The 16,805-nt window shown below is 40.9% G+C and overlaps 1 protein-coding gene across 1 annotated transcript in view; it reads right to left on the bottom strand.

Moving 5' to 3' along the window:
* ESF1 (ESF1 nucleolar pre-rRNA processing protein) overlaps window positions 1-16,805 on the bottom strand; it is a 77,023-nt gene that overhangs the window by 21,787 nt on the left and 38,431 nt on the right. Inside the window, exons 9-10 of the mRNA XM_075925629.2 lie at window positions 13,957-14,118; window positions 86-207 (exon numbers count right to left, since the gene is read on the bottom strand). Of these exons, the coding sequence (XP_075781744.2) occupies window positions 86-207; window positions 13,957-14,118 (284 nt within the window). The remainder of the gene's footprint in view (window positions 1-85; window positions 208-13,956; window positions 14,119-16,805) is intronic.

Below are 16,805 nucleotides of genomic sequence, written 5' to 3'. Positions count from 1 at the left end.
AAGCTGTAACTCCTTTACATTTAATTCAAAGCAAAAAAGGACATTTATAGGTTTTTAATTAAAGTGAGTAATCAGAGATGTGTACCTTGATTTTCTTCTTCAATTTTCTTTTCTCTTTCTTTTTTTCTAAAAATTGTTCCCATGGAGTTAATTTATCTTTTCCTTCTAACTTGCTTTTGACCAACTCTTCAGCAGTTTCTTTCAGTCCTACAGCAAAAAAAAAAAAAAAAACACCAAGAACAAATGAACTGACAAACTTAATTTTCTTACAAGTTTTTTCATCCTCTTAAAAACCCTCTCTAATACCTTATCATCAAGGTCCGAATCCAAAAAGAAGTATCTACCATCTTTTGAGCCATGCAAATGCACAAATATTGACACTCAAGGTAACACATCCCGGGCAAAGTTCAGCTTGCTATACAAATCCTCCCCCCTCATCCACACCACCAGCACCACAGTGGTACACGATTGAGAGAAGGAGTAGCAATCCCCAGTACTTCTGATTCACTGGACTGCCTTCTCTCCCCAACCTAGCATTGCAGTCTACAAGTGTCACAATTTTTGACAGGGGGGCCACTCCAAGAATTTGCAAAGTGATCAAGGGTTGCACTCTTCCATGATATTAATGGAGGAGGTGCAGGGTCTGGGATGGAGGTTGGGTGCAGATGAGAGCTCGGGGTAAGGGAAGGAATTTGGGTGAAGGAGGCAGTTGTGACCTGGGGCACTGGACTGGGGTGCAGGGGTTTGGGTTGTGAGGAAGGGCAGGAGGGGACTGATCTGGGGCAGGGGATGGGATGCCAGATGTGGAGGGGGTATAGGCACAGGAGGGGGGCAGAGGATTTGGATATGTGGAGTATTGTGGCAGGTAGATGGCTGGGGAAGGGAGGGGCTGGGGTGCCAGAGGCAGGCTCTGGCTGGGAGACTTACCAGCCAGCAGCCCTTTCTTGTATCAGCCTCCCTGCTTGCCCCACCCTCCACATAGTTATTCACAGAGCACATGGCTGCAGCCTATGAGCCTCTTGTGTTTTGTGGCTGCCTGTTATGGAAACAGGCAGCTCCCATTGGCCAGTTGGGATGAGGTAAGTGGGGAGCCTGCCTGGGGCTCTCCGCCATGTCCACGGGCCAGATCTGGCCTGTGGCCGTATTTTGCCTAGGCCTGAGCTAGAACAATAGCTTAACAGCTGTATCCTCCATATTAGGACTTCAAAGTGCTTCAATTTGGCACAAAATTGCTTTGGTTTTTGGGAAAGAAGAGAAATGAAGTATTTGAAAGATTAATTCATTTGCCCGACACAACTAGTGTTAGAACTAGGAATGCTAAAGGTCAATTCGTTAACCATTACCCGGTAAGCATTAGGCTTACCAGAATCCTTACCTGGTAACCGATTTGCCAGACTGCCGGCTGCATGGAGCCGACTAGTCATTTCCTCCTGCCTTGCTGCCTCTGCTATAGGGGAGAGCAGGAGCTGGTGCTGTGGGGAGCTGAATTAAAAGCTGGTTCCCCCCCAGCACCATCTCTGTAAGGGGACAGGGGAGGCGGAGGTGCAGTGAGGGAAATGGCATGAGAGAGGTCTGAAGCAGTCCCTGTCTGTGGGGCACTTACTACATTTAAAAGGCAGAGGCACAGAAAGGATAGCCAGTGCTCTCTCAACTAATTGAGTAGTCGATGGAAATTCCATTGACTACTCAATTTGCTGATTAATCGAAATTTAACATCCCTAACTCATCCTACAATTCTATATTGGAAAAAATTAAAATATAGGGTTTCACAAGAAGAGAGATGTTCAGAGAAAAGGGGAAGGACATTTAAATGTAAATAAAGTTAAAGATTTCTGAGTTGTTAGTTTGTAATGGAATGCATAAGCTTGTGTGATTCATGTTCAGTTTTCTCCCCCAACTTCAACTTTTTTCAAATAAAGTCATGTGTGCGCACCTCATGCAGGAAAAAAGTCATGATTTTTGGTTCTGTACTATAAATGATATAATCTGATCGACAGCAACAGAAAGAAAAATAGGTATAGTGATCATATTTAGTTACCTTAAAACTGCTCTGAAATACTGGAATAAGCATTGTGTGCACACAACGCTACAGGTTATCAAAAGCTGTACACATCCTTTGATTTTACAAAAAACATCCCAGCATCCACTTAAAAAAAAAAAAGAAAGAAAAAGAGAGAGAAAGTAAAGGTCTAAATATTAAATTCACAAAACTTTCCCTCAAGCACACACCTTGGTGTCTGACTATTTTGGTTAGGGAGAGGTATGGGCTGCGCCCACGAAAGCTCAGACCACCACCTATATGTTTTGTTAGTCTTTAAAGTGCTACTAGATTCTTTGTTGTTTAAGTTTATTAAAAATTAGAAACAGACTTCTGATATGACTGGAAACCCAGATTCAAAGCTTTAAAGGCAAAATAACTTTAAAAATGTTTGTCAACATGAGGTAGAGAAAAGGGAGCATGCTCGGAACATATGCAGAGCAACCCCTGCCTGAAGCAGTCCCTCCCATGGGTCAATACGCCTCACCCATTAAGGGTGAGGCTTACCAGTTAAAACCTCACACCCCTAATAGTAACTAAGTTTCATAATGCTTAGAAGAAAAATATTGATGCTCTGCAACTGACTTCACAGATTCTCTTTGGAGAGAGCAAATTTTGGATAGGAAAGTGTGCTGCATCTCCAGCGGAATGAGACTCAATCTCAAAGGAGGCTACCAGATTGCTGATTTATCTTCCTGGAAAATGAAATCATTTGATCCACCTGGCAAAGCAGGACTTGGAGAATAATACAGCTCTTTCCGGAGTCTGCCAAATACCACAAGAAAAGCTTTAAACTTCCTTCACGGTTTCAAATAGTTTAGAAATGATTGTCCACATCACATCTCATGAATAAAAATGTATTACTAAGAAGTCAGAAGGCCTATGGCTAGAGAGAGGAAAACGGAATGGTCTTCTTTTGGTATCACTATTGTAGTCTAGACAGGGTCAAGAGATGACTGCAGACTACCTCACCTATGTAATTGAAAATAGCAATTTACAAATAAACCTCAACATTGTTTTGTCCCTCAACTCGCTCAAAATGAAAGCCATGAAAAAAAAAAAAAAAAGAGGGAAAAATCTTGATTATGCTTGAAAGTAGCTTTCTACACTGCCAAATAAACAATCAGTGACAAACTACTAAAAAGTGGTAAGAAACAGTAGAAGTATGCCATAGAAGAGGCCTGAGTACATGGCATGTGAGCACTGGGAAAATGACCTTGTGGAAGTAGGTGTCCTTTGGGTCAAGAGTGGCATACCAGTCTCCTGGATCTAGGGCAGGTATAATGGAGGCTAGGAAGACCATGTGGAACATGAGCTTCTTTAGGTCCAATATGGATCACAGATCAGCCTTGGTTTTCAGAATTAGGAAATACCTCTTTCGATACTGGGGTGGAACTTCTTCCACTGCTTCCAGTTGCAAGAGCTACCAGACCTCCTGAGTGAGAAGGGTCCCTAAAGAGCTTTCCATTCTTTTGCCCCTTGTTTGAGGGGGCTGCAAGGGGGGGAAGGATGGAGCATGACCATTCCAGAGTGGAGGACTTGTTCAGTCTCCACTTGTACCCCCTGTACTTTCCGGCTGTAGACTCTTGTCAGGGCTGGCTATCCTAACCAGTAGAGTGTGCTGGTTTATGGTTCCTTCAGGTAGGAGTGGGAACATACAACTCCAGGATCTTAAGCATAGTACAGTAGTCCTTCAGCCTCTGTAAACTTTGAATCTGTCTGCTCAGCAAACAGAGTTTGACCATCAAACTCTCCTGTGGAGAGTTCTGTGTCCCTATGGACAGGCTAGAGAGAAGCCATCAGGACACTCAATGCATCGTGATTACAGATGCCATTGTGCAAGTCTGTCGCATCAGAGGCAGCTTGCAAGGCAGCCGAGGCAGCTTGCAAGGCAGCCTTGGCTGCCGCAGTCCCCTGCCTCTCCTGGTTAACCACCTCCCTCACTAAGAAGTTGGGCATGGGCGGGGGGGGGGGGGGGGGGGGGGAAATAGAGGTAGCTGTAGACATTAGCTGGGATAAAGTCCTTACTTTCTGACCTTTTTGAGACAGGCAGCAGGGGTTTTAAAACAAGGTTGCGATGATCTTTCTGACTGTCACGTGAAGGTAGGGCCATCTGGGCCGTCGCTGGGGAACTAGGCACATCCAAGAGTGCATCTGCAGGCTCCTTAACTCGTCTGCTTAGAGTCCCAGATTGGCTACTACCTACTTCCAGAGCTCTTGATCCATCTTGGCATCCTCTTGAGATTCCAAGTGCAGGAGACTTGCAATGGTCTTCTGTGGTGGACACCAGCACCACCACATCAGTCCTCTCCTCTGGAATGGACTGATGACTTGTTGCGGTGCTGTGGCTTGGTGCTAGGTTCCTCTCCTGGGCTTGCCTCTTGGAGGGGAAACTGGAAGTTGATGGCCACTTGGAAATCACCAAGGTTGGGTGTGACAGCTGGATGGGCTAAGTAAATCACCAGGGAACCATGGTGTTGGCCATTGTCCTTGTAGTCATCCCTGCAGTGGCAGCATCAAGGATGGGGGCAGTACTTCTAGTGCTGGGTCTTGGCCCAGACACAAGGAGTCCTGCTCAGTGCTGGCCTCCGACATCTCCATGAGTGTCCGGGGAACCGGTTGTGGGATGGCTTCCGGGTGTCCGGCGACCAAGCAGGTTGCATGTGCTCGGGAGGACTTGTCCGACAAGCCTCTGCCATGAGATTTTGGGGAGTAGCATGGACTGGAGGATTGGCTATGGGAGTCCAGTGATCTATGTCTTTCAACGCTTCCTCAGTACTAGAATTAGGATTGGGACCTGAGCTGGGAACAAGACCTCCTTGCTCCAGAGCTTCACATACAAGACAAGCATAGAGAAGGGTACCGGGGTCAGTGAGACAATGACTGTTGGCCATGCTATGAGTGATCTTAGGAGTGGTACTAAAGTCTTCAAGACACTGGGGACCCATCTCAGTATTATCCGTAGGAAGGCTGGGAACACGCCGATGTTCGCTGGGGCTCCAATGAGTGGCACCTTGACTCCTGCCTCCAGGATCAGAGGGTGCATACAGGGGCACATGCAGTCCTTCTCCAATCATCCAATGCCTGAAGGCTGTGTGTCAGGATGTCTGGGAGCATCCCCTCGCCAACATCTTTGCCTTCTCTGACAGAGAACATGAGGTGGAATGGTGCCAGCCCAATGAGCATGCTGAGTGCCCTGAACTGAGGCTCCACTGTTAGGGCCCAAGTCCGACCTGGTCTCTGGTGCCAGGGCTGGTAACAACTCCATTAGGAATGCCTTGAAGCGAATGTCTTTGTTTTTCTGTCCCAGGCTTAAACGATTTGCAAATGTGGCACTTGTCACTAATGTGCTCCTCACCCAAACATCAAAGGCAATGGTTATTCAGCTCACTAACAGGCATGACACATTTGCATTTTTACCATGTTTTAAACCCTGGGCACCGAGGCATACACTGTCTCTAAGCTAAGTTTCACCTGGGACTCTAACTTGAACTTTTAACACTAATTAATTAACACTTGGCATCACTTATACCACAACATGGATGCACCCACCATTCCTGGGGTTGCTAGGGCTGCTTCCCTGTAGGTACTGCTGAGGGAAAAACTTCTAGCACTGGTGCTTGTGGTGAGCGCACACATATACAGTGGAATGGACATGAACAAGCACTCAACAAATTTTTTGTTTAATGTCTAAACATTCTTTTTCTAAATATGAAGAAAGGCCAGGATAACTGACAGATTTTTTTTTAAAAAGTAACCATGTTTTACCTAGGAATCTGGGTCTGAAAAAAGTGAGACTTTTTAGGAAGTGTGACAAGTGTAGGTAGCCCCAATGAGATATCCACCACTGTAACTAAGACAAAGATTGACCACTAGGGATTGCCACTGAGAAGGCTGTGAACAAGATGTTTGCAAATTATCGAAAACAAAATGTGCAAATTTCCTAAGTCTCAAATCAGGCCTCTCAGAAAATGTTTAAGAGAGATGATGATATGCTGGATATCCTTCAATCTTGCCTGAAGTGGAAGTAGAGCAAAAACATTTCTCCATTCTAGCGATTCCAAATCAGCAAATTCATTCCATATAGCGAGATAAAGGAAGAATCTTGATACATGCCTTGTTAATATGAAACCCTTGTTGCAAGGTCAGGTTGGACTTCCCTGATCTGGCTTCCTCAGGACCGGACTGATCCCAAAAGAGGGAGTTTGCCATTTATGGGGATGTCAGCCCCTCTGCTGAAGGGCTCCAGGCTCCCCTGGGGTCAGTCAGCAGATTGCCAGACTCCTCTGCCCCCAGCCCTGGGTCCTGCTGCCTCGGTGTGCTGTGGCTCCATTGCTCCCTTCCCGGGCTCTCTGCTCCAGCAACATCAATGGTCCTGCTGGATCACAGATGTTGCCAGACCAGAGTCCCGAACCAAAGATGTTCAACCTGTAGCTGAAAGAACTTTGATAGAAATTATCTGACAAATGTACAGGGGAACACCTGTAAACACCTGAGAGGGCTTTCCCGCCCCTGAAGAGTAGACCACAATAAGGAAGTCTTATGTAAAACAGGATGTATCCTCCATGATCTTTTCAGATGAGACTGCCTAATAGATGACTGATATTAAGTGGATTTTGTTTTGTCTAAGCTCTGAAAATCAAAAATACCTGATAATTTCCCAGAGACCTTGGGGGTTATCCTGCATCAAGAGGTAGATTTAATCTCACTTCTCAAAAGATGAAGTATTAAGGGACAGGACAGTAGTACCTAAAGATATACAGTACAAAGAACTCCTGCAGAGCTCTAGTTTGCTGGATGGAGTGAATATCTTTTGTGCACTGCATGAAGCAGGAGTACCTCATTCAAACTGTAACCAAGAATAAAGAAAAAGATCATATGGAAGAAAAAATACCGTGTCTCACTCCATATATCCCTTCAAGCAATATATGACTGAGGTTGTGTGCACCTTACGAGGAAATTATTACTCTTAGTTTTATTTAGAATGAAAATGTAATTTTTAAAGTTCTGTTTTAACTCCTATTTAATATTCACATTTTCACTCTTCCTCAGGGATGACTGTTTCAAATTAAATGAAAATACAAAGCTTAGAAGTATTTTAAAATATTAGGAATATGATTGTAGTGTGCCACAAACAAAGTCAAAATTACCAAAGCCTTCTATGGGAGTGTGTAAAACTTTGAGAGCTGGCAAATGCTACCTATGGTAATTATTGCTTGAATCAAATATGACTGCAGGAAAACAGATGAACAAACACTTCAATACAATCACTCATTTTGTGCCTAAGAGAAACAATGCTTAAAAAAACTGGAACCAAATCTAATTGATTTACTCTGGTATTGGATCTATGTTTAAATGATTATGATTCAAAGATAACTGAATCATTCACAAAATATGCTTTGCTACAACTGTGTGTGAAAAGTTGTGCCAAACCTTAAATTTTTAAATTAATTCAAATCTCAGACTTTCCGTATACAGTCTTCCTACATTAGTCTTTTGTAATTTTCTTTTTATTTTAAACAGCTGGTTATTAAGATGCTATACAAAAAAATATCCTGGAGTATAATAATAAATCTTAGATAGCAGCAAGGCTTGGCAATAGAAATACAGGAACAAAACTAATTCTGAACTAGTCAAAAAAAAATCTTTAAAGTAACATGGTGACTGAAAAACAGTTTTAAGTCTCAAAATTCACAAAAGCAAACCATATAGAAATGTTTTGGATATTATTTTTGGTTGAGAACCAAAGATTCCTTTATTATACCAATCTACACACTTCACTCCAGAAATAAAAGGCGGATGGGATGGAGGGAAGCATGCATGCAAGCAGCACTTGGGTCAGATCCTCTGTTTGCATAATCGGACGTAGTGAACTGCTGAAGTGATGAAAACACTCTTCCATATGCACAGAGCATGCATCATCCCTACAGCTTCTACATGCAAGAATACTGAACATGCACCATCCCTGGGGTTGGGATTGGTCCCGCCTTGGGCAGGGGGCTGGACTTGATGACCTCCTGAGGTCTTGTCCAGCTCTATGATTCTAGGATCCTGCAAAAATGATGGGGCATTATCCAGCCTATGAAGCAAGACTTCTGAATTTGTTCCTGCTGGCACCTACTATGGTTTGAGGCACTGGAACTCAGAGCAAACAGTATTTTCTATGCAGTCAGTAGTGCCATTGGACTACTGACAAAATAACCTCATGCAACAGGATAATGAAAAGGAGAACAGGAATAAAAGTCTAGAAGCAGATGGATAGGAGCAGACTGATAGGGGTTAGGGATGGGAGGCAAATGGATAGAAGAGGACAGAAGTGAGGCAGAAGTGGTTATACCACTAAATATACTCCACTCCAGGATTTTAAATACAGGATTCCAGAGCCTCAACACAGCTGTAAGCAAACAGCTTTGAAACACATGGGCAAAGTGAGTGCCTCGTCCCTTCTAACGGACCACAGACTCAAGAATTAGTAGAACTGTGCAGTGTTTCTAAAGATCCCAACTCTGTTAATGATCCAAACGGGTATTAATATGGTTTTGTATACATTTTTCTGTATTTTTTTTAAAGCTAATTGCATCCAAAAATTTACATTAAAGATAGTAAAGTCAAGCGCTCAAAGTGATGGAATGCCAGTGTATTCTTAATTTGCCCCACTCATGGGATGCATAGAAACCTTAATTACATGATCACATATACTTAAAATAAATGAACAAACAGGGGTTGTGCTTCATTCAGTGCACAGGATGGATAGCGCTTTAGGTATAGATCAGAGTTGCATAGAGATTAAGACTGCTGGCTGCAGGATCGCCACTTCATTCGTTGTAGAAGTTAGATGATGAGCAATGAATGAACCAATGGATTAAAAGAAGAAAAAAATATAGCTTTATGGTTAAAGCAGCTGAACGCCCCTAGGATAACTGGATTCTGTCCCTGTCATGACAGACACGTCATCTAAACCAAAATTGTTGCAGCTAACCACTGACTGTGTTCCTCATTTTCTGGGTGCCCAATCTGACACACCTGGAGTCAGATTTGCACAAGGGCTGAGCACTCACAGCTGTAACAAGTCTACAAGACCTGGGTGTTGAACATAAAAAGTTGTAGAAACTTAATACTCTGAGAAAGTAAGGTCCTAGGCATCTCAGATTGGGCTCCCAAAATCAGTGGGCATAATTTTGCCTTCAAACGTCAGGATAATACCACTGACTCACAGAGGCGTTCGTGAAGATGAATGAAGATTAAAATACTGCATATGCACCTGTTCACTGAGCACCATTCATCCTAAGCACTCAATGAGGCAGGAAAGCCAGCATGTGATTATGTAACAAAAGACTACCATGAGACCAAGAAGGTCAGAACAAAGGCTAATCTTACCTAATACAGGACTCAGCTCCCTGTAACTGTGTTGCAAAGGATCCTTCTTACTCTTTCTGTCCTACATATTTTCCAAACAGCTTCAGCCTCTTCACCTCAAAGTAACTAGAGAGCTCCTCCCTTCGGTTTCAGTCTTACCAATTTTTCAATCCTTATACTCTTTTTTACTCTCAAGATGGCTTTCCCTAGTGCTCCAAGTAACAGTTAACTCAAAATTCATATTTATAATGTCACCACATTAATTTACTTGTATTTCTGTCATTGCTAGAAGTAACTCAGGTATGGTATTTACAAGATAATATTAAACCGCAATTTCATATGGAAAATTACAACCTATGAACTGCAGCTCGGTTACCAATTTAGGATTTTAGAATTCTATTTGTCTGCATAGAGATGTGTTAAATACAATTTTAAAAACAAAATCAGTAGCTTTAACTACTTAAAATCCAATGCTTTGTCTATTTTATTCATATAGAACACATTCACAACAGCAACGAGCAGTTTCCATTGTTGTTTCTAAAACTCCTGAGTCTGAAGGTGGCGACAACATAAAATCCATGTGAAAATCATGTAATAGTTATCTGTGCAAAAAATTTTCAGCTCATTTGGATGTCTGATGTTCTGGTGAATTAAAAGTCACGATGAAGCAGCTGCACATAAGCACATACTGACACTCTGTGGATATTAGAATTATAACATGAATGATTCAGACATGCCATTAAGCCCTTCATCTCAATTAGCAATAGGTAGTGCTGTTCATTTTTACAGGTTAATGTAGGGAGAATTTATATCAGAATAATTGAAATTACATCAAATATAGGAAAATTCATGGACTTTTTTGTAGTTATCAAATTAGGATTTCAAAGCAGACCTTTACTTGTGCATTCATTGTTTTATACTTCAGAGAAACATTTCTCAGAAAATTAATTTAGATTACGGGCTAAAAAGTAATACAATAGAGATTGCATTTATTAAGTAGAAGTTATTCCAGAGTGTATTCAAACTCACTTCTGAATATCCGAGTTATAAAATTAATTTGATACTTAATATTTCTGCTTGTAATCCTTCATACTACTACAACTATGGAAGAGGGTGATGCCACTAGAAGGTATGTGGTATAACACTTTTTGGCAGCAAAACTTCAGGGATGTGTGATTTTTTAACACCTCTGAATGACAAAAGTTTTGTCATTCAGTTGCCAGTGTAGACTGAGCCTTACTATTAGTGAGTCAGGTCCTATCTTCATTTATGCTCAATAGGCCTGCATTAGTGTAAACAGAACAGAAACCAGTCAGCGAAGTCTAGTACAGCTGATGACAACTTGTTTCTTTAAATGACAGGTTGAGTTGTGCAGGCCTGACCTACAGTAACACCTTTTTACTGGCAAAATGAGAACAAAATCTGACCCACAAGTTACTAACAAGATATCTAAGAACGCCACACAATGCCTTTTTAGCAGCTTCTCATATTACAAACTCCGTTTAAGCTACTGCTCATTCCCACTAAGTTCCATTAGAGTTTCAGGCTTCTATTCAACACCCATCCTCCTGTTGTCCCAGAAATGCTAGCGTTTCACTAGATTGTTTTTTGTCTCCTCCATTTAAGGTTCCTGAAAACCCTGAACTACCTTTTTAGTTGCTTAAGCAAACCTTGAATTTCTTTATCTCCCATAAATTCACGATTTCTGTCTTAATTAAGACTGATGTATCTCTACTGTTCAGATTGGAGTAGGAAGTAAAATTTTAAGAACATGATGACAGAAAAGACAGGTTACTTTTATGGGGGATTAAAAGCAGGTTATAATCATAGAATCATAGAACTGACTGACTGCTCTGTGACTGAGGTTCATACACAGTCACGGTGCAGTCAGTTTGCAGCATCACTGTTGTGTTTTTTCTTTTTGCATTGACATAGAAATCTGAATTTAGTTGAACTGTATTATAAAGAAGCGGGATGTGCCCAGGAAATCTCATGATACTATGTACATTTTTTCTTAGACTCCAAAGTGCTGCAGAACTTAAACGTTTAAATGTTTTCAGATTATAAAATTAATTTACCAAGCAATGTTGATAGTTTCATCTATCCCAGAACTACTTCCTACCTTCTAAATTATGTGACTGGGCTTTCCAAAAAAGCTTTTGTTTTTTCTTCCACAAACAACCGACTACAGAATATTTTTGTCACCATCAAAATTATATTGGTTTGAGATGCAGGCCACCAACAGTTATATTCTACTCAGAACCAGTGACTTTTAAGGTTTAATATCTTACTATCCAGATTTACTAAAAGTTGTTCACACAATTTGAAAACGAAGAGGCTGCCTTTTCCAAAAAGGCTTTTTTTTTATTTTTTTTAAAGAGAGAGACAGTATCAGACCTTTAAATTACAACATTATGTTTTATAGAAAAGCCGCTTTAATGTTGGAGATGTCTAAATTGTATAGGTTGGGCCTCCCTGGTCCGGCACCCTCGGGACCTGACTTGTCCCAGATGAGGAAATGTTCCAGATCAGAGAAGGTCCCCTGCCACCGGCCTCCCAGGATACTGACCCTCCTGCTGGCTGGCTCCGCTCCAGCCCCAATGCCAGTAGACTCCAGCCCTGCTGCTCAAGGGCTTGGTCTCGGCACGCTGCCTGCCAGATGGGAGTCTCTGGGGATGGAGCCCCCCAGCTGCCGCAGCCCCACTTCTACCCCACCCCACCGAGGCTTCACAGGGATGGAACTCTGCCGCTGCCCTGCTGCTGCCTCGTGAGGATGGGGCTCACTGGTCCCACTGCTGCCCTGCCTAGCCGGGACTCTCCAGAGCCGGGGCTCACTGGTCTGATGGGGAGGGGGGGAGGAAGGGGCAGGTTCCCCTCCACTGGACTCCCTGACTGGACAGAGTACACAGTAGGATAGGGGCAGCATATCAGTAAGCTTCACATAAAGAGACCCAGAAAGCATTTTTGGTTTAAGTTCTCAGACCGACAGCTTTCCTATCCACTCAAAGATTTCGGGGTCTGAATCAAAGGAAAGGAAAAAAAACAACAAAAAAACCTCTTAAACTAAAATAACCTAGGTATAAAAATAATACCACCTGAAAGTCCCTATATCTCAGGCCCTCCCAGGACTAGAATTATTTTTTCTACTCCAAAAATAAAGTTATTTCCCTACCTCTGCAGGAATGCTCTAAACCAGGGCTTCATATATTGGATCTTCATCACGTATAGAAAAGCTGGCAGTATTTAGCAGCAAATCCCATATCCTATTTATGCTGGTACATGACAAATTTGTCATCTGATGCTGCAATGTAACATCTAGCTATCACTTTTACATACAAGGTGTATTTTATGTATACAGAATCTGAACATTTAGAAGCCTCCTGTTTTCATTCATTCTTGGTCTTCAAATTGGCATGTGGTATCCCATAAGTCTGCAGGACAGTGACCTGGGTAATTTATGGAGATTCTAGTAGAAATCATCATAGCAAATCTCTCTGGGGAAAAAAGCCTCCTTCACTTCTAAAACTATCTGAATCTGCCTTCAGATAAACACCATTAATTTTTTTTTTGGTCTCTGATTCAGATACTGGCAGAAATAAAATGTTTGACAGATACAACCATTTATTTTAAAAGCAATCTACACTACTCGAGTAAAATATGTCAGCAATTCCTACTTCAAAGAAGTAGTGCTATCCAAATGGATTAAACCATAGACAGATGAACAAGTAAACAGATGTCTATAGAAACTCAATTATTTATAAATAGTCCATTAATTTAAATTCACTGCATGCCTGAAAGCATTTATTTTGAAATAGTATTACAAAAATCTTATTGGTAGGCCTTTCTTCCACCAATATGTATTCCTGAATATATTTTGAATACCTTAATTAATTTTAAGCAGGTAAACAAATATAGAACTGGGTACAGAAACTCAACCCCAACTATAGCAATCAATCTAAAAAAAGCCCACACACACAAAATTTTGGTAAAAAAAACAGTCCAAAACAGAACAAATGAAACATAGCTGAGCATTTCGGAGTATTTCTTTCATCCTTCAGCCAGTTTCAAGTTATAAAGTCAATACCGATCTAATAAGTTATATAAAATACATATGAGTAAAATAATGGATATTCAGAGAAAAATAGCATTATAGCAAACAAGAGATTTTTATTCTTCCCGAATTTTAGAACATGGACTAAGACAGAATATTTTTTTATTTTCAAATGTGAAAAAATTATGATTCTAAGGTATATCAAAATTATTTGAAGAAAAATTTACAAGAAGAAACAGGAAACACGTACAAAAACTGGAAAGAGGCACAAACAGACAAAACACTATAGAGCTGAGGAATTGTGCTTAATCATGTCTCCCCCCCCACTATAATCTATCTGGATTTTTAATACTAAGAAATAAGAAAACACGATTCAGGAGTTTCGATTGCTACAAATCCTGTGCTTCATTCTATACCTTAATAAGATAATGAGTAAATATATCGCACATTTTTCCAAGTAACAAAACAAACCAAAAAACTCCCACACAGTTGAAGTGGCAGATAAATTTACCTGGAACCCATTTAATCTCCATTTCCACATCATTTTCTTCCCATTTCTTCTCTTTTTCTTGGATACTCTGCAAGAGTTCTCTGTATCTGGCAATTTGCTCTTCATCATCCTTCTGGCTTTTCTTGGGTTTATCATCTTCTGTTTCATGAGCTATATCACCACCTAAAAAAAGACAAACACTAAAGCCATTGAGGCAAATCTCAAGATAGTATAATGAATATTTGAAGGCAACACAGCTAAGACAAGCAAATGATTTCTGGTAGAACAGTGTAAACAACCCTTCTCAATGCAATGAATCAATTCTTAGCTTTAAAAGATCAAATAAGAAAACATGAGAGGATAGGGGAGACTGGATGACAAAAGGAATTAATTATAAGGTGCAGAGTTCTTCATCGCTACTACATATCAATAGTTTCTGAACCATCAAAACATATTACTAAATAAAATGCATTTAATATTGGCAAAGCAGTTTGAAAATGTAAAATGCAATATAAATGCTAACAAAGATATTCCTGAGAGATAAATACCAATGCCTACTTAACTTCTATTTGTCTCCTCAATTTTAAATGACATGCCCAGAGTTACAGAGAGGAGCTAGAACTGGATGGTCCTACTTCTGTGCTCAATTCAGGTCAGGGAGCCAAAAGCAATGGACCTCTTTTACCTGACATATGCATACACAAATAAAATATGCAAGACAACGAAATACACAAGTTCTAGAACTTTCCTTCCCTTTGTAGGTTTGAAGTGAGCCTTTCCCCATATCCAAATATTGGAACATGTGGCTTGCCACATTTCCCTTGTCATACTCTTCCATGCCACACTTTTTGGTATTCTGTGGAGCCATTATTAATTAGTCAGGATGTCTTTCCTTGAAATCTTACATGACATTTGACTACTGATTTTTAGAAACAGGCTTTCCCCTATCTCACTTTGCAAGCTCTACTCACCTGAATGCTGAAATGTATCATGCAGGAAGTGTTAGTTGTGATTGCTGAATGGGCAGAAGTATGGTAATGGTATTTGTGGGGCATTACGGTGTACATGTAGTGTACCAAAAGAATTTGATTTATGATTTTTAGAAAACTGTGTGTGATATTAAACATCCATAACATTTTTAAAATGATGCAGTTACTTCTGCAGTGACCTGCTGCTCTTCCCTGCAGAGGCAAATCTGATGTTTACATATTAGGTTCACTGTTGCCTTCTATTCCAGAGAAAGGGATGATATACTAGGTACAATGAAACAGCAGTTCTTTAAGGCTAGAGATTGTGAAACTGATTGTGTTTCTCTACTCTTCTACATTTCACACCAAAAAGTGTCATTCCCTGGTTAGCAAGACTGCAGGCAAAGCAGACCCTTTACTTGGCTGCTTTTCTATTTTGTCTATTAGCAGCTAGAAACTGTTCTCTGAGGACCCTGCTACCAGAAAAGGGACATTCCCTTTGGGAAAGGGCCAGGAAACAGAGGAGTCTGCTTACGAAGCAAGGAAATTCTCACTTTGGGCAAAGGGAAATTCATTCTTAGAGACATGGAACAGAGGAGGATGGAAAGCTCTACTGCACTGAAAGAAAAAGCGTACTCTTGGCCAGAGAGGATGCCTTGAAATTTTATACAGCACTGGTTACTGATTTTTAGCTAGGCCTATTTTTGTAAGAATCATTAGTGAGTCAGTTCCTCTTCCAGTTTTGGTTCAAGTGATGAAGACAGACTCTTAGAATTTCTATTTTGATAGTTGGGGCACAGCTAGACTACGTTTTAATTTTGAAAGAGGATATGCAAATTCTGAAGAATTTAAATATCTTCTTCCAATCGCATTTTCAAAAGAGGATCTTCTGAAAGTTGAAAGTAGTCCGGACGCTTTTTTTTCCCTCTCCTCGATAAAACCTCTTTTTTGAAAAACCACATAAACCTCCTTTTTTAAGGAAGAACGTTTTTTTCAAAAAAGGGTTTCCCCCTGAAAAAAACGTGTCCAGATTATTTTTACTTTCGAAAGATCCTCTTTTGAAAATGCGATCAGAAGAAGAAATTAATTTTGAAATTAAAACGTAGTCTAGATGTGCCTTTGGTTTGGGTTTTGTTGATTTTCCAAGTATGTTAGCTAAGAAGCCAAACAAACATTCATGTGTAATGGAAGATACCTTCCACTTTCAAATAGCAAAGAATTGTGTTTTTCTTTGTTCAGAGAGCATATCTGCTAAAACATTCAGTGTTCAACATCACTTTCAAACAACAATCTGTAAGAATCTTTGTTTGCTTAGAAAAGAACAGTTGACAAAAACTATAGGGAGGCCAGAATCAGTTGAATGCGTGCATGCAGCCTGTTCATAGTTAAATGGTCTTGCTGCTAGTTTTCAAGTGTCATGCTGTATATGCACAGCATGACAAATCACCCTCTTATGGTGATTAAGGAGACCATTATTTTGTGCCAATAGTTTGTACAAAGATTAGTCCAAAGGTGAAATAAAGAGTTGTGTCACGCAAAAAAGCAATTAAAGACAAAAGTTCTAACATATGAATGAAAATAAGTAAGCTTGAAAAAGGGACTAAAATACCATGTAGATATATTCTGAGGCCTTGTCCATGCTATCAGGATAAGTTGACCTGCGTTACGCTACTCCAGCTACGTAGCGTAGGATGATTTTCTGTAGCATCTACACCAGGGAATGGCCAACCCATTACAGATGAAGAGCCAAAATAAGGGTGGATACAGCCCAAAGAGCTGAGGGGTAAAAGTTGTTGGGGGGGGAAGGGGAGGAGAGGGAGAGGCACGTCGGACACTGCCCTTTTAGAGCAGAGCAGGCATTGCCCTTTAACAGTGGCCATTTTGAAGGATGCACAGATACTC

Source organism: Pelodiscus sinensis, chromosome 3 (genome assembly GCF_052426305.1).
Source record: "Pelodiscus sinensis isolate ZL-2025 chromosome 3, ASM5242630v1, whole genome shotgun sequence".
NCBI lineage: Eukaryota > Metazoa > Chordata > Testudines > Trionychidae > Pelodiscus > Pelodiscus sinensis.
Note: the sequence above shows the minus strand (reverse complement) of the source record. Positions and strands in the feature narration are given on the sequence as shown.